The sequence below is a fragment of the Capra hircus genome, chromosome 6, assembly GCF_001704415.2.
Source record: "Capra hircus breed San Clemente chromosome 6, ASM170441v1, whole genome shotgun sequence".
In the NCBI taxonomy this organism is placed as follows: domain Eukaryota; kingdom Metazoa; phylum Chordata; class Mammalia; order Artiodactyla; family Bovidae; genus Capra; species Capra hircus.
The window spans coordinates 116,326,697-116,343,161 of NC_030813.1; the positions used below are offsets into that span (position 1 = coordinate 116,326,697).

The window sequence follows — 16,465 nt, forward strand, 5'->3', positions numbered from 1 at the left end:
CCGGACCCCTAGGACAGGCCCCTGCTCAGATTGAGGAAGCTCACACCCGCTTGGCCTTTGCCCAGGTTTTGTCTGTGGTGTCTGGCTGGAGCGCAGGTCACGTTGCTCCATCTTCTGTCTCTCTGGGTGGCTCCTGCTTCCCCAGGGGCTCAGCTGGTAGAGAATCTGCCTGTAGTGAGGGAGACCCAGGTTCAATCCCTGGGTGGAGAAGATCCCCTGGAGAAGGGAATAGCAACCCACTCCAGTCTTCTTGCCTGGGAAATCTCATGGACAGAGGAGCCTGGTGGACTGGGGCTTCAGTCCATGCGGTCGCAGAGAGTCAGACAACAGCAGCTGACACTCGCTGGAGAGAGCAGGCTTTGGTCGCGCTTTTTTGTCTGTACTTGTGGCATTTTGGGGGCCTTCAGCCCCAAGCCTGGAACACAGAAGGTAAAAAGGAGACCAGGGGCCCCAGCACCGTGCCATTCTTCAGGCCCCACAGTCCCAGCCTGCCGGCCCTCTTCCCTCCACTGTTAGCTGTCTTCTTATGTATTTTTTTTTTTTAATATTTATTCATTTGGCTGTCCCAGGTCTTAGTTGCAGTATTCATTGTGATTGTTATTCAGCTGGCTCTTTTGTGACTCCATGGAACAATGTCCCACCAGGCTCCTCTGTCCATGGGATTTCCCAGGCAAGAATACTGGGCCATTCCCTTCCCCAGGGGGGTTCCCGACTCAGGGACCCAGCTCAGGTCGTCGCCTGACTCAGCAGGTGAACTCTTTACCTCGGAGCCGCCAGGGAAGGGCTAGTGGCGGCGTGTGCGCTCTACTTCCCTGACCGGGGAGCGAACCCGGGCCCCTCCCTCATTGGAAGCGTGGAGCCTTGGCCACTGGACCACCAGGGAAGTCCCTGTATGTTTGACAACTTATAGTCGGGGCTTTTAGCTGTGCCGAGTGGGAGGGGGGAAATTGCCCCCCCAGCCCCCCGCCGTCTTTCCAGACGTGGACGTTCCAGGTGTCGATTCTCGTAAAGGCTTCTGCAGCGTCTGTGGAGAGAACCCACTTTTCCTCCCAACCTCTATGCATGTGGTGAATTGTATGAGGGATTTCTTAACGCTAACCCTTCCGTGTCTTCCTGGGATGAGTCCTGTGCAGTCTCCCTGGAGTTTGAGAGTCCCTGGGACTCAGGCGGAAATGTCCAGAGGCGGGGGGCGGGGGTGGGGACGGAGGGCAAAAATGGGCTATAGTTGAGCAGCCGCACACTTGCCTTGACTGGAGACCCCGAGAGGAGCCCGGGGAAGCCACCTGGAGGGGCAGAGACCCCATCAGAGGGGTGGGCGCTGGAGGCTGTAAAAGTCACTAGTCCAGCTGGAGGCCAGGGCTTGGACTAGAAGCTGTGGCCTGATGAGTGGCCTTGCTGGGGACGAGACTGTCCAGGCGACCCATCCGAGGTGCCGGGGGAGCAGCTCCTCCCGGGAGGAAAGCACCCCCACCCCTGCAGGCTTTTCCCCCCGAACGCCTCGCTCCTAACGCCTCAGGGCTCCTCACTCCTCCTCGGGCCTCCTTCCGTGTTCCAGGAGCTGGGCTGCTCTTGGGAAGCAGGCACAGAACACTTTGGCTTCCCGCCACTCTGCATCTTGCCCGCCGACTGTCCGCATAACTGGGCAGCACTTCGAGCCCCGAGCCGTGTCCCCAGAGTGAAGCTGAACCTGATTGCCCCGCCCCGAGTGGGTCCAGTGGCGTCTCTCCCCGCTCCTGGAACATCCAGCTGCAGGCGTTTAGATGACAACTATGTTTTACGAGCAAACTAACAGATTAGACATGGCTCAGCTGGTTAAGAATCCGCCTGCAATGCGGGAGACCTGGGTCCGATCCCCGGGTTGGGAAGATCCTCTGGAGAAGAGAAAGGCTGCCTACTCTAGTATTCCGGCCTGGAGAGTCCCATGGACCGTAGAATCCATGGGGTTGCAAAGGGTCGGACATGACTGAGCAACTTGCACAGGCACATTTGAAGAGAAAGTTTCATTTTTCCCTGTGCTCTTCATGCCGGACTAGTGACTCTTACAGCCTCTGTCTTGTTTTTAACTGTTATTTTAGGTTTTTTTCCTAAGGTTTTAAATCGAGTGTTCTTTATTTTATTTATTAATTTTTCCTACACCATGCACAATATGGGATCTCAGTTCCTCGACCAGGGATTGAACCCAAGCCCCTGCAGTAGAAGTGCCGAGTCTTAACCTCTGGGCCTTAATGGGACTTTGTGTCGGCCGGAGGCTCCGTGGCCATGGCCCGGCCCACGGGGCCCGCCCTCCCCACCCAGCCTCCCCTGTCCTCTCTGCCCATCTAGAGCCACGGGACGTCCTTTCTTTTGAGGGGCAGGATGTGTGGGGCCCATCTGAATTTCCTCTTCTTGAGACACACGTTCAGTTACTCTCCTGAGCCCCGGGGCCTCCTCACAGAGCCCAGGGTCGATTTCCATAGCTGGGGGTCAGGGGGCTTTTCTGATTTTTCCCTGGTCCCCAGTATTAAGGTGCTCTAGCAATGGGGCTGAAAAGGACACAATTGCAAAGTCCTGAGTGTAGCTCTGTCACTGTCTCAAGATGTTAAACAATCAGAATATACTGTCTTCACTGAATTTCATCTTCCCCCCTTCTCTTTTTGGCTGCACTGCTCAGCTTGTGGGATCTTAGTTCCTCGACCAGGGATTGAACCCGTGCCCCTGCAGTGGGAGCGCAGAGTCTTAACCACTGGACAGCCAGGGAATTCCCAATTTTATCCCCTTGTAAAAATAATTTGATGAACCATAGAAATAAGTAACTATATTGGGGGAAAAACGGATGAAATTCACATAATCACCTTTTTCAATCTGTTGTCACAGTGAACTGAAGACCCGTACACAAAACCACGGGCTGAAGGACCCCTCCCAATCTGGTTGTCACGGGTGCCCGTTCAGAGAGCGCCCTTCACAGAAGTGTTGGGTGGATTATTCCCTTAGGAGCCCCTTGGGGCATTTTTCTATTTGGTGCTGTTGGGCGCGGTCCGTGTTCCCTTGAACTTCCAGCTGAAGGCCCTTCCTTGGGGCAGGGTAGTACTGGCTGTGGAGGCGGGAGGCCAGGCTGGCCCCCGACTGGACTCCGGGCTGGACCACAGGCCCAAGGGCTACGTCCAAGCAGACAGAGCTGAGAGCTGGCCTGGGGCTCCGGGCACCCTGGTGATCCCTGCCCTCCTCCTGCTGGCCGGCCCAGAGAGCCAGGCCGCAGCCCCTCTGCCCGCCCACCCGTTCGGCTTTCTGGCCTCCCCTCTTTCTTTGAGCACTCCACCCTCTTCTCCGATCAGTGATGCTGGGCTGATATTAGGGCCACAGCTGATGGGGGCCAGGGAACGGTCGGGGAGGCAGCACCGCCACCCCAGTCACCAGCAGAGACGAGGGGGCCGGGCGGGGCAATCTGCCCGGCAGAACTACAGTCCTGGCCTCCCTCCCTGGGCCTTCTCCACGGCTGGCTGCAGGGCTCCTGGGCTCCATGAGGCTTACACGGAGCTGGGAGCCGTGGATGAGGCCCCCAGCCCTCTCTGTGCTGCTGACAAGCTGGGCGCCCAGAGACCAGGCATCTTTCTTTGCACAGAGGCTGGTTACTTGAGGTAGGACTCCTCCATGTTCTGGGAGCCTGCTTTTTTTTCACCTTATACTTCCACCGAAGCATTTCTCGAACTTATGACAAAGTTTTCAAAGAAAGTGAAGTCGCTCACTCGTGTCCCAACTCTTTGTGACTTATGGACTGTATAGCCCACCAGGCTCCTCTGTCCATGGGATTCTCCAGCCAGGAATAATGGGGTGGGTTGCCATTCCCTTCTCCAGGGGATCTTTCCAACCGGAGGATTGAACCCGGGTCTCCTGCATTGTGGGCAGATGCTCTACCGTCTGAGCCACCAGGGAAGTTCATTTTTACTGTTTAAAACAGTCCATAGAGTCGCAGGGTCAGACCGACTGAACGAGTTCGCACGCACGTCACTTTTGTTGTTGCCTGGTTGCTAAGGACTGTAGCCTGCCAGGCTCCCCTGTCCGTGGGATATCCCAGGCAAGAATACTGGAGTGGGTTGCCATGCTCTCCTCCAGGGGATCTTCCTGACCCAGGGATTGAACCCACGTCTCCTGCACTGCAGGCGGGTTTGTTACTGCTGACCCACGCGGGAGGCCCCCTCCTTCCTTTACAATGCCGTAAAACGCTCCCGGCTCATCCTGTGCCTTCTCCTCCTCAGCCGTAAAGTGGCCATCTCTCCAAAGACCCTGGTTCCTTGTCTCAGAACCTGGGATGAACCTGCACGGAGAGGGGCGGCCACGAGCCAGTTGATATGTGTTGGCAGAGTGCCTCACCAAGGTTTTCTTCCTGCCCAGTGTGCCTGGAGTCCACGCCGCCACCACAGGCGGACCCTCCATGTGCCACGAGGTCTGAAATGAACCCCCAGCTGCCAAGACCTCTGGGGTTGGGAGTCCAGGGCCCCTGGCGCCGCTGGGCAGTGACGGGAGGTATACATCCCACACTGTCCCTTGTGGAATCTTTTTTTCTGTTTTAAATGGAGAGTCTTTAAAGAATTTTCCATTTATTTTTTGGCTGCACTGGGTGTTCATTGCTGCGCGTGGGCTTTCTCTAGCTGTGCTGAGCAGTGGCTTCTCTTCTTCTCGCTGAGCCTGGGCCCTGGGGCACACAGGCTACAGTAGTTGTGACGCATGGGCTTAGCTGTCCCACAGCACACGGCATCTTCCCAGACCAGAGATCGAACCTGTGTCCCCTGTACTCTCAGTCCAGTTCAGTCGCTCAGTCGTGCCGACTCTCTGACCCCACGGACTGCAGCACGCCAGGCCTCCCTGCCTGTCACCAACTCCCGGAGTTTACCCAAACTCATGTCCATTGAGTTGGGTGATGCCATCCAACCATCTCATCCTCTGTCTTCCCCTTCTCCTCCCACCTTCAATCTTTCCCAACATCAGGTTCTTTTCAAATGAGTCAGTTCTTTGCATCAGGTGGCCAAAGTATTGGAGTTTCAGCTTCAGCATCAGTCCTTCCAATGAACATTCGGGACTGATTTCCTTTAGGATGGACTGGTTGGATCTCCATGCAGTCCAAGGGACTCTCAAGAGTCTTCTCGAACACCACAGTTCAAAAGCATCAATCCTTCAGTGCTCAGCTTTGCATTGTCAGGCAGATTCTTAACCACTGGACCGCCAGGGAAGTCCACTCTGTAGCATCTTGAAGACTGAAAATAATATTCTGAATTGTTCACAATAGCGCCAAACGGGAAACAACCTGAATGTGTCTTGATGGTGGAATGGATCACAGAGTTGTGATATATTCCCTGAAAGAGCCACGAGAGTAAGCCAGCTGCAGTCCCAGTGAACACGTGGGTGAGGCTGGAACCCCTGGCCAGAGCAGAAGAGGGGAGTGGGGACGCAGGGCCTGTGACGCGGTTCACAGTGGCAGCAGCATGTCCTGCAGTTCAGGACCGTGCGTTTCAGAGGCTCCAGGAGAAAGAGAGGTGTGGGAGGACCGTCAGGCCATGCCTGGGGCTCCCCCAGGGCCGGCCTGGCCTGTGCACAGACGTGGGCAGAATCTGGACAGCTGCCCCCACGCAGCTGCAAAGCGAGGAGGGTCCTCCTCTCTCAGCTGGAGTCATCACTGGGCGGGCTCTGTTGGCCGCCCTCCTCAGCGACCCTGTTCGATCCGGGGTCGCGGCTGCCTGGTTCTGGGCTCACCCCCATCGCGGACGCCAGGAGGGCGTGAGGTGGGACTTCTCCGCAGGCTTGACCCCCGAGACGCTGGCAAGCCTAAGCTCAGGTTCCCGAGTGATTCAGGGCCAACCTCAGTGGCTCACGGGCCAGAGCGGGCAGCTCTGATGACGGCCGGTTGTGTCCAGACAGCCGAGCTGATGCAGCGGTGCACGGAGAGGCGCCTCCGGGAGGAAAAGTCCATGAAGAAGCTGGTGGAGCAGGTGATGGAGACACAGAAGAACGTCAGGGCGGCACAGACCGAGCTCCGGAAGGGCCGCCGGCGGATAGGTAGGGGGTCGGGGTGGGGGGGCGCCGTGCCCTCCCGGGAGCTACCCCCGCCCCTGGAGCTGGCTGGCTGCTCTCCGAGCCCCTCAGCGCCCCGCTTGGCCCCCAGCTCAGGAGGTGACAGAGGAGAACCGGGAGCTGCTGCAGCGCAGCGCAGAGGCGGCCAAGGAGGAACAGGGGCAGCGCCGTGCCCTTGTCTCCCAGCTGCGAGCCCTGGAGTTTCAGCCCACGCGCAGGGGCAAGCTGGTGGACCTGACCCAGGTGAGGCCGCCGCCCACGGCCTGTGCCCTTCCAGCACCCTCCAGCGGGGGCGCTTCCCCGCATCTTCCTGGGCCTGGCGTCCTGCGGAGGGTGCACCCGTGATTCCCACCAGGGCCGAAGGCAGTCTGGGGTCCACCTGGCCACTCATGCCCGGCTGCCCCCCGTGCACTGTGCCAGAGGACCTGGTCCAGGGAGGCCTCTGGCACTGGGGGGCTGGCCAGGCAGCTTCATGGACTTGCGCGTTGAGGGAGCTACCGGGACCCACTAGGCCCGCGTGGCAGGCGTGCTGCATGGGCAGCAGCTCCTGGGGGCCAGTGTGGGAAACACTGCGAGAGGCCAGGCTGGTACCCGGGGATGGGCCGGCGTGGGTAGGCCTGGTCCCGGGCTGTGCAGAGTCCGATGGGCTCTCTGGCTGGGTCCCCAGGTCCCGGCTGGGGAGACAGGGCTGAGTACCATGGGGGGCCCCAACAGGCCCCCAGCTGAGCTGTCCCCGCGCAGGTCAGGGCTGTGGAGGGGGCCCAGGCGGGAGAAGCCAGATGGCGGACATTGCCACACAAACACCGCTGAGAGGACGGGAGGCCGCCTGGGCACGGGGCCAGGCCTGTGGCCTTCAGGAAGGACGATGAAGCTGGTGCAGGGGGAAAGCCAGGGGCCGGGGCTGCCCGAGAAAGGCTGGGCCTGGCTCCCAACCTGGGGCCTCTCCCTACCCCGGTCCTCCTGCAGACCCCCGGCCATGGCTTGGAGGGGGAGATGTCGGTGGTGGAGTTGCGTGAGCGGCTGGCCCTGCTTAAGGAGACCCGGCGTCGCCAGGAGGAGGAGCGGCGAGACCAGATCATCCAGGGCAAGCGCGCCAAGAGCCAGGAATTGCGGGACACGGTGGAGCAGGTGGCGCTCTGCCGCGCCGCCATGGGGAGGTCTGCAGCCCTGAGGTGGGTACTGGCGACCCCAGGGCGGGCACCCTGGGTGGGCAAGGAGAAGGGAGCCTGCCTTTCCCCCCCTCCCCCCGTGGGTTTTCCTCGCAGCAATCCACCACCCTCCAGCCAGTTCCCTTGCAATCTCTTCCCCCCACCCAACTGTTTTCTTAGACAAGTCTCAGGCCTTCAGAAAGGGTGGAAAAAAAGCCTGCAGTGACGGCTCCAATGAGCCGGACCACACCCTTTAGCCCTGCACTTCATCCATTGATAGCGAGCCAGCTACTTAATGGGTCTGGGTGGATGTTGGGAAGTGCGTGCTTAGTCAGTCAGCCGTGTCCAACTCTTTGCGACTGGACTGTAGGCTCCTCTGTCCGCGGAATTCTCCAGGCCAGAATACTGTAGCGGGCAGTCTTTCCCTTCTCCAGGGGATCTTCCCAACCCAGGGATCGAACCCAGGTCTCCCGCACTGCTGGCGGAGTCTTTACCGTCTGAGCCACCAGGGAAGCCCATGAATACTGGCGTGGGCAGCCTATCCCTTCTCCAGGGGAATCTTCCCAGCCTAAGAATTGAATCGGGGTCTCCTGCACTGCAGGCGGATTCTTTACCAGCTGAGCCACCAGGGAAGCCCATGAGGGTTTTGGACACTGCACTCATAAACGCTCTGGTGTGCATCTTCTGAGAAAAAACACAGCCCTACATAACCACAGTGGCAACCTACTCCAATACTCTTGCCTGGAAAACCCCATGGACGGAGGTGCCTGGTGGGCTGCAGTCCATAGGGTTGCTAAGAGTCGGACACGACTGAGCGACTTCACTTTCACTATGTAACCACAGCACAATGACACAGCTAGAAACGAGCTGTGCCATCTAAATACCCTGTCTGGTCACCTCTCTCCAAGGATCCCAAAACTGTCCACTATAGCTTGGAAAGATTGAGTACTATAACTTTTTATCTTTTTAAACTAGGGCTTGTGGGGTGGGGGTGGGGAGGTGGGGGGTGAGGTCACAGGTAGCATCTGGTTGTCAAACATCTCTTTCAATGGAAAGCACATGGACACACACACACCCTTTTTGTTTGGGGAACACTGTGGTGACTTTTTGGGCCCCGTGGGGCCTGGTATGGAAAGATCTAAACAGACAGCGGAATATATTACTGCTAAGTCACTTCAGTCCTGTCTGACTCTATGCAACCCCATAGACGGCAGCCTACCAGGCTCCCCCGTCGCTGGGATTCTCCAGGCAAGTACACTGGAGTGGGTTGCCATTTCTTTCTCCAATGCATGAAAGTGAAAAGTGAAAGTCAAGTCTCTCAGTCGTGTCCAAGCCTCAGCGACGCATGGAGTGCAGCCTTCCAGGCTCCTCCGTCCATGGGATTTTCCAGGCAAGAGTACTGGAGTGGGGTGCCGTTGCCTTCTCCGAGTGGAATATTAGCAGCAGTAATCTCTAGGCAAGAGCGGGGAAGGCAGGGTAAGATGAAAGGGCAGTGGCTTTTCTCATCCCCGGAAACGTGCATAGGCAAACCTGTGGAATACTCTTTCAACTGTGAGATACAAGGAGCAAAAAGACAAGAGGCGCCGGGGAGAACCCTCCTGGAGCGGTTCCCCGGGGGTGTGGGGGCGCTGTCCGCTGGCACCTAAAACCCTGTGGTCCACCGCGGCGGGGCCCTCCTAAACCGGCCCCTCCGCCCGCCCAGGTGGGAGGAGAAGAAGGCGCGGTGGGCGGCTGCCGGAGCGCCCTCCCAAGACGAGCGTGTGCTGGAGCTGCAGCGCCGGATCCAGGAGAAGGCGGCCGAGCGGCGCGCGCGGGCGGCCCCGGGGCACGTGCCGGCGCCGCGGGCCGTGCGCCCCAAGCAGCGGGTGAGCCCGGCGGCGGCCGCGAGGGCGCGCCGCGCGGGGGTCGGGGACGCGAGGTGCGGGGTAGGGGGGCGCGCAGGGAAGCCGCGTCCGGCTGCGGCGCAGCGCCGCGCGCCGACCTCCACCGCTCGCCCTCCCGCAGGCGCAGCTGGAGGCGCAGCGCAGGCTGGAGCTGGAGCGGAGCCGCGAGCGCTGGCTGCGGGCGCAGCAGCCAGGATGCGGGCCCGCGCGCCGCCTGGGGGCCGCCTGAGCCGCGCGGCCTCCCCTCGTCCCCACCCAGGACCCCGAGACCCTAGCCCGAATGAAGACCGCGGGGCCGTGGCCCTGCCCCGCTCCGCCCTCGCAGAGCAGGGTTGCCAAATAAGAGGCGGGACGCCCAGTTATTGCGTGGGACAAACATGCTAAGAAAGTATCCGCTGGAATTCAGCTTTATTGGGGTGTCTTGTATCGAATGTGCTAAACATGGCCACCCTGGTCCAGATCCTTGCCCTTCCCTGCGGCCTAGCGGTAGGCATTTCCCCCGCCCGCGCCCGAGTTCCCGGAGCCCGCAGTGCCCGTGGAACCCCGGAATCTCCGTTCTCTGCCCTAATCCCCCAAGACTGAATATGTGGTTGTGCGGATGCAATTAGAAGTGGCCAGGATACTGAGTCACTACCAACTGGCCCTTCTCGCACCTGATCTCCTAAACCTCAGAGGATGGGGGGAATTGGCCAGGGAATTGGGAACTGTCCCCCATGCCCTTTCTGCTGGTGAGAACACCGGTGCTCAGAAAGGTGAAGTGAACTGCCCCGAGCCCTGGGACCCAAAGCTAGGCCTGGAGGCCTTTAGAGTATGGCCCAGCCTTCCCCAGGCTCACCGAAGGAATGAGGTTGGATCTGCTGGGCAGGCGCCCTGGCCCAGGGCCTGGACAGGAACGGATTGACTCCCCTGGTCCTCAGACCCAGGCCTGGGCAGCAGGTGTGTGGCTGAGGACCAGCTGGCTGAGTGAAGACCGTGCAGTGTGCTGCGGCTCCTGGGAGAGGATGGGCAAGCCGGTGGGGTACAAGCCGGTGGGGTACAAGCCGGTGGGGCAGGGGCTGCACCCTGCCAGGGGATGGATGTCTAGGAGAGGGACCCCATACCCACATCCTCTGTGGGCCTGCGGAGAAGAGGGCACCCCAGAGCGGGGAGGCAGAACCCCAGGGCACATCCAGACCAGGAGGGTGGCCATCGGAAAGTGACAGAAACAGTCTAAAGACCAGAGTTCTCCCCCAATATTCTCAACTGTGTCAGAACCCCAGGACTTCCCTGCAACCGAGGCTGGTAAAAAGAGGAATTTCCCACCTCCCTGTCAAATTAGAGCTGGGAGCAGATTAAATTTCATTAAAAAAAAACCAAAAAAACAAAAAACGGCATTTCTTACATCCTTTGTTGAGTCATTCAAACCCATTTCACTTGGTATTGAGGGGATACACTGATGATGACCTGCCCCAAGAGAGTCCCTCAGGAGCCCAGACGGCTCCAAAAGGGGAATTGTCACCTTCTATAACTGGTAATTCAAAGGTAGAGTGGACTTCAGGACGTGCCTGATCCAAGAGCTTTGTCTCCAAGTTGATAGCAGCTCCAATCTCACGGCATCTGGAGGGAGGGCCATCTCTCCCTGGCAGCTCTCTTAGGAGGGAAGCCTCTCTGTCTTCCAAGCCTTGAGCTCCAGCCTCACTGGATTGAACATGGTCTGCTGAACAAGTCCCTGCAATGGCGGAAGCTCTGCATGGGGGCCTAAAGCAGGCTCTGTGACAAAGGCAGAGAATTTCCCTTCACCTGTCCGACTGGCCTCTGGAGCAGGGGGAAAGGTGGTGGCCCAGCAAACTCAGGGTGCCATTGGGAACGATGCTGGTTGGGAGTCCACAGGGTCCCCACCTGCCCTCCTGGACTGGGCAGCTGCTCAGAGTGCCTTGAGAGACCCTGGGCCTTCTGTTCATATAGACCCCATGGAACCTGGAGGGCGGCTCTTGGGCCATCCAGAGTTTATGGCCTGAGGGCCTGTCTTGTGCTGTACGGATGGCAATAGTGTCTCCTGGCATCCATGTTCCTTGCCTTGTAACCTCCCATCAAGAAGCAGAGTCCTTGAATCTGAGCTGACTTGCTTTGGCCGACAGGGTCCAGCAGGAGTGGCAGTGTGCCAGGTGACAGCCTGGACCTCAGGTGGCCTTGGAGGTCCCTCTAGTTCTCCACCTGGCCACAGTGTGGGCCTGTCCCAGGTGGGATGGTCCTATTGGGACGATCTGGTATTCTCAGAAAAAGAGACAAGTTGGGCTCTTTTCTGGTTGCCAAATCCATGCCCAGGCCCAGTTCTGGCAGCTAAACTCGAGGAAGCCACCACCAGGCTCTCTAATCCCCATTCTGACATGCAGCCCCACCTGGGCTGGCACACACCTGTGCTCAGAGTTGGGTCTTAGGATCCCCTGAGGTGGGCACCGCTGTCTTCTCCATACAACAGGCCAGGGAACCCTGGACCTGCCTGAACCCTGGAGCTGGGATTCAAACTCAGGCAAGAGCGATCCAGGGTCCACACTCTGACTCCGGGGAGTTACCCGGGAGACCTCCAGGCCCGCTTTCCTAGGACCTGGCTGGGCCGGAAGCCGGCGGGAATTCTCCTCCGTCTTCAGCCCTTTCCTGACACCTACAGTCTTCAGAACAATCAAGACTCCCAGCCCTCCGAGGTCTGCCTCTTGCCTCCCGCGACCCCCGTCGCTCCCAACCCCTGCACCCTGGCCTACTGGGCAGCCTTCAGCTCCCTGGCCATGCGCGCCCACCTTTGTCCACCCAGGCCCCTTTTTCCTGGAACTGCTCTCCTCCATTCTAGTGCTTTGTTTGGATGCTCAGCTAGCTCCCTCCGGGGAGCCCTCCCAGACGGCCCGGTTGAGTGCCTCCTCCGGCTTCCCGCAGATGGGCTGGTCCGTGCTTCCCACCCCTCCCTTCCATCTCCGCCAGCAGCCCGGTAAAGGCCCGGGGTCGCGGGAACGAGCCGCGGGCGGGTCCAGGGCCTGGCGCGGTCAGGAGGCCAGAGTGGAGGCGGCGGAGATTCCAGAAAACCTAGGTGGAGAGAGGGGCGTGTCCCAGCCGGGACCACGACTCCCGGCAGGCCTTGCGCGCCGAGAGGCGCCGGCGCTCCTCTCGCGGGAAGGCAGAAGCTTTTTTGAGTTCGCGGGCCTGGGCGGGGCCGGAAGCAGGCGCGTTTCAAAGTGGTGATAGATGGTTTTGTTGTCCAATAGGAGTGAAAATAGAGCCCTCTCCACGGGCGGACCGCGGGAGTTAGGGACGGCGGCGGCCAGTAGGGAGGCGTGGGGGCGGGGCCGAGGCCCCGGGAGAGGAAGTGGGTCGGTGCTGAGGCGGTGGCGGCGGCGTCGTCTGCTGGAGGTCTTCTCTGAAGCGGCTCGCGGAGGTGCTTCCCTCGCTCGAGTGCGTCAACCGCCGCGCCCGCTGAGCCTCCCCGGCGCCAGGCAGGGCTCGACTTCGCGGGGGGCGCGGGCGGCAAGGCAGCGCCGGGCGGGTTCGGGGGTTCTGGTGGCCTCGCGCGGCCTGAGGAGGCCTTGGCGCCGCGTCCCGAGGAACCGCCGGGGAGCGGTCGACCCCTCTGGGGCCCCGACCCACGGCCGAGAGCCTCTCCCCGGGCCCCGCGCGGGGGCCGCACGAGCCTGGCGCGGGCGCGGAAGTGGGGAGGCCTCGCCGCGGGTGTCGGCCGCCCCGGGCGGGCCGCAGCCTGGGCGCCCCCGTCTTAGCGTCGCCGGGGAAACTGAGGCGGCGGGGCGGGGAGGGGCGCGTCCAAGGTCACCGGGAAGGCCGGGAGGGGCGCCGCTCGCGGGCCGGCGCGGGCGTGAAGGGAGGCCGGGCGAGGGTTTCGTCCCCGCCGAGGCCGCCCCCTTTGTGTGCTCGGGCGGCCGCCGCCGCCACGGGCTGGCGAGGCGGCCGGGCCGCCGGGCGGAGCCGCCTCCAGGCTGGGCCGAGGCTGGCACGCTCGAGGCGGGGGGGTGGGCAGAGCTCAGCGGGTCTTAGGCTCCGCGCGCTGGCCGGACGCGTAGCCGCCGAGGCCTGTGGCCGAGCCCGCGGCGGGCGCCTGGAGACGGGTACCTGAAGCCCAGGACTCGGCGCAGGCCACTTTCCACGTCTTGACCCGTCGAGGGAAAAGGGGAAGAGTTCAGAGCCTTGGTAGGCGTTTTCGTGGGGTGTGGGCTTTTGTGTAACTCCAGCCCCTGCCCGTGGACTGTCACGGCCATACCTTCCGTCTTCTGCGCCACTTTTGTTGGAACCAGAGCTGGGGTCTCCAGCTCTGCGGTCCTGCACTCTGTGCTTCCAGCTTGCGGCCTGCCCAAGGTCACAGCCTGAGTTCCCTGACTGCAGAACTAGACCTTTGAACTCAGTGACCAGGAGCTTGGGGGCCCACTGGTTATGAAAGAAAAGTTGAAGGGAATCGTTTGGCTTTGTTTTTCTGGTGGTTTGTTTTTTGAGGAGTTGGGGTGGTTTCCCTTATAAGTTTGAGAGCATTCAAATAATGCTGCCATCTGTATGGCCTGAACTTGAGCTTCCGACTTGGACTCAAACCTTGCTTTAGGGCAGTGTTTGTAAACCTTCTGCAATCATGACTCCCCTCCTTCCCCAGCCTTTTTTACACATTGTTTTCCTAATTGTTCTCAGCGAGCAATTGTTCTCTGCACAGTTTCATGCTGCCTCCCTAGTGTATGCTCTTTTTATGAGCTATATGCATGTTTATGCTTTGTAAAGAAAAAGAAGGGGCTTCCCCGCCCTTTAAGAATTCATATATTAATATTTTAAGTCATGATATGTTGAGGTCTTCTGTGTGCCAAGCTTTTGCTTGGACAAAAATAGGCGTGGTACAGGCCCTGGTGGAGCTGAGGAGCCAGAGTGGAGAGCATGAGGGGTATTCCCCAAGGTTGAAACATAAGATGAGGCTGGAGAGGTGGCAGGAACTAGAATACAGAAGGTCTGTGGTGTGCCTCCACAATGAGGAATTCAGTATTTATCTGAAGGCCAAGTGGGAAATCACTGAATTGAGTTCTAAGAAGGGAACTTAACAGGGTTAGATATGCGTTTTAGAAAAATCACTGTTCTGTGTATGAGAAGGATGGTTAGAAAGGTGGACAAAACTAGTTGCTTCAGGACCGGTTAGGAAGAGAGGGAAGGGTAGCTTGGGCCAGGGTAGTGAGTGACTAGGGGCTTCCCAGCTGGGGCAAGTAATCAAGAATCCGTCTGCCAGTGCAAGAGATGCAAGACACATGGGTTCGATTCTTAGGTCGCGAAGATGCCCTGGAGAAGGAAATGGCATCCCACTTCGCTATTCTTGCCTGGGAAATTCCATGGATGGAGGAACCTGGCAGGCTATAGCCTGTGGGGTTGCAAAGAGTCAGACACGGCTGAGCGTGCACACACAAAGGGACTAGTCACTGAACTTGGTACTTAAAAGCTTTCAGCAGAGTTTGTGTCTGGGAGTTTATAGCCTTGCCAATTTCTGGGAAAGACTTGGGGTGCTGCTCGATAAAAACACGTGCACAAGTTGGTTGGTTTGTACATGTTGTGTGCTCCTGTGTATATGTTAGTTAAGTCGCTCAGTCGTGTCCGACTCTTTGCAGCCCCATAAACTGTAGCCTACCAGGCTCCTCAGTCCATGGAATTTTCCAGGCAAGAATACTGGTGTGGGTTGCCATTTCCTTCTCTAGGGGATCTTCCCAACCCAGGGATCAAGCCCAGGTCTCCTGCACTGCAGGCAGATGCTTTACCCTCTGAGCCCCCAGCCAAGGGCGTGTATATGTTACCCATGTCTTATTTGGAATGATTTATATACATTTTTCACTATCCCCAAATTAGGGATTTTTGAGGGATAAGGTGGCTCCTGTAGAGTATTGCAAGGTTGACTCTGTTACTGAGTGAGATATGAATCATATGAGCTTTTCTGACTTATCTTTCTTAAATAGCTTGTTTCTTAGAAGAACTTTGGGAATTTTTAGAGCAAGGCATTTTGAGGTTTCCTCTCTAAGAAGGATGGCCCAGAGCACAGATTCCACCTCATCCCAGGGTTACAGGTCAAGTGTGAGTAAACGTGGGATAGAGGGTGCCGCTCCACAGGGATGGGGAATTTTCTTTGGAAGGGTTTTGTTTTGTTTTTTCCTTCAGGCATAAGTAAATCTGGGCAGGTTTAGTGAATACCTCATTTAGAAGAGAAGGAAAGGCTTGGGAACGTTCCAGAATGAGTGTTATCAGTAGCCTGCTTGTGCAGAAGAGAGGTTGTGACCATCAGGCTTTCCTGTGCTCCAGAAGCCACATGGTCTCCTGACACGCCCAGTAGGCGCCTCAGGATCGCTGAGGAGACTCGCTTGCTATGTAGATCTTCTTGACATAGACAAATTTAAAATGAATATCTCCTGAATGGCCTTATTACCTGTTAATGTCATTTTGTTTGGGAGTTATAATTTTTTTCTTTTTGATATTTACTTGTTTGACTGCACCAGATCTTAGTTGTGGCCCAAGGGATCTTCAGTCTTCCTTGCTGCATGTGAACTTTTTTAGTCGGGGCGTGTGGGATCTAATTCCCTGATCAAGGATAGAATCCGGGCCCCCTGCATTGGGAGCTTGGAAACTTAGCCACTGGACCTCAGTGAAGTCCTTGGAGTCATAATTTTTCTAGCTGGAGGAGTGTGACTCAGATGTCTCTAAAGGTAGGTTTGTGATGTAATAATCATGTCTACTAAATTTAGGGGTCTCTACCACTTAAAAATCCACCCTGCCCGGTAGTTTCGCTTGGCTCCATCTTAGGTACCCTGAAGCACAGGAGAGACGGAGGTCATGCAGTTAGGAAGCAGACCCAGCATCCGAGCCTCAGACCCCAATGTCTGTTCCTTTTGCTGGACTTTGTTATTGTTTATTGTTATGTTTCTTTTTCAAGGAAGGTTTACCCAAAAAGGGTCTAATTATAAATATTCTTGAGAAACTTAATTTTCAGTAATTGTATTGTACTCTTGAGTCTAGTTTCTGTTCCTGAGTGGCCCCCTCGCCCAAGAAAGTAGTCTCAGGACCTGGGCATTTTCCTGTCTGCTGCACCTCACTTCTCATTTTAACCAAACTGTTGCTGAATTCTGCTGCTTGCTGTAGCAGACCTGTATAAAGTTTGCTGCTTTTCTGAACACCTTCTTGATATTTTTCAATTCTTAACTAATATTTTAAAACTTAAGGTTGTGGCCTCTTATTTTCAAGTTGAACGTGCTTCAGATAGAGATGTTCTGTCCTATTCTCCCTTGGTGATCTGGTTTTAAATGTCCCTGTGTTTCCCGGTGGTGATTGTATCTCTATTTGCAGTGTGGTTGGGGTCCCCTCTCCCCATCTTTTTCTTGCCTCAGGACACTCTGCCATCCTGAAGAATCT

At 57.7% G+C, this 16,465-nt stretch overlaps 2 protein-coding genes across 4 annotated transcripts in view; both read left to right on the forward strand.

The window, feature by feature from the left end:
* Positions 1–10,425, forward strand: part of CFAP99 (cilia and flagella associated protein 99) — a 35,816-nt gene extending 25,391 nt beyond the window's left edge. Inside the window, exons 11-15 of the mRNA XM_018049830.1 lie at positions 5,886–6,027; positions 6,134–6,285; positions 7,009–7,214; positions 8,893–9,055; positions 9,195–10,425. Coding sequence (XP_017905319.1) covers positions 5,886–6,027; positions 6,134–6,285; positions 7,009–7,214; positions 8,893–9,055; positions 9,195–9,302 — 771 coding nt within the window. The 3' untranslated portion in view covers positions 9,303–10,425. The remainder of the gene's footprint in view (positions 1–5,885; positions 6,028–6,133; positions 6,286–7,008; positions 7,215–8,892; positions 9,056–9,194) is intronic.
* The window catches only part of RNF4 (ring finger protein 4), a 36,263-nt gene continuing 32,189 nt past the window's right edge, over positions 12,392–16,465 (forward strand). The window contains exon 1 of one of the 3 annotated variants that reach the window (XM_018049832.1): positions 12,392–12,493. The gene's annotated coding sequence lies outside the window, so the exon portion shown is untranslated. Of the gene's footprint in view, positions 12,535–16,465 lie in introns of all 3 variants that reach the window. The other 2 variants (XM_018049831.1, XM_018049833.1) reach the window with 2 other exon arrangements.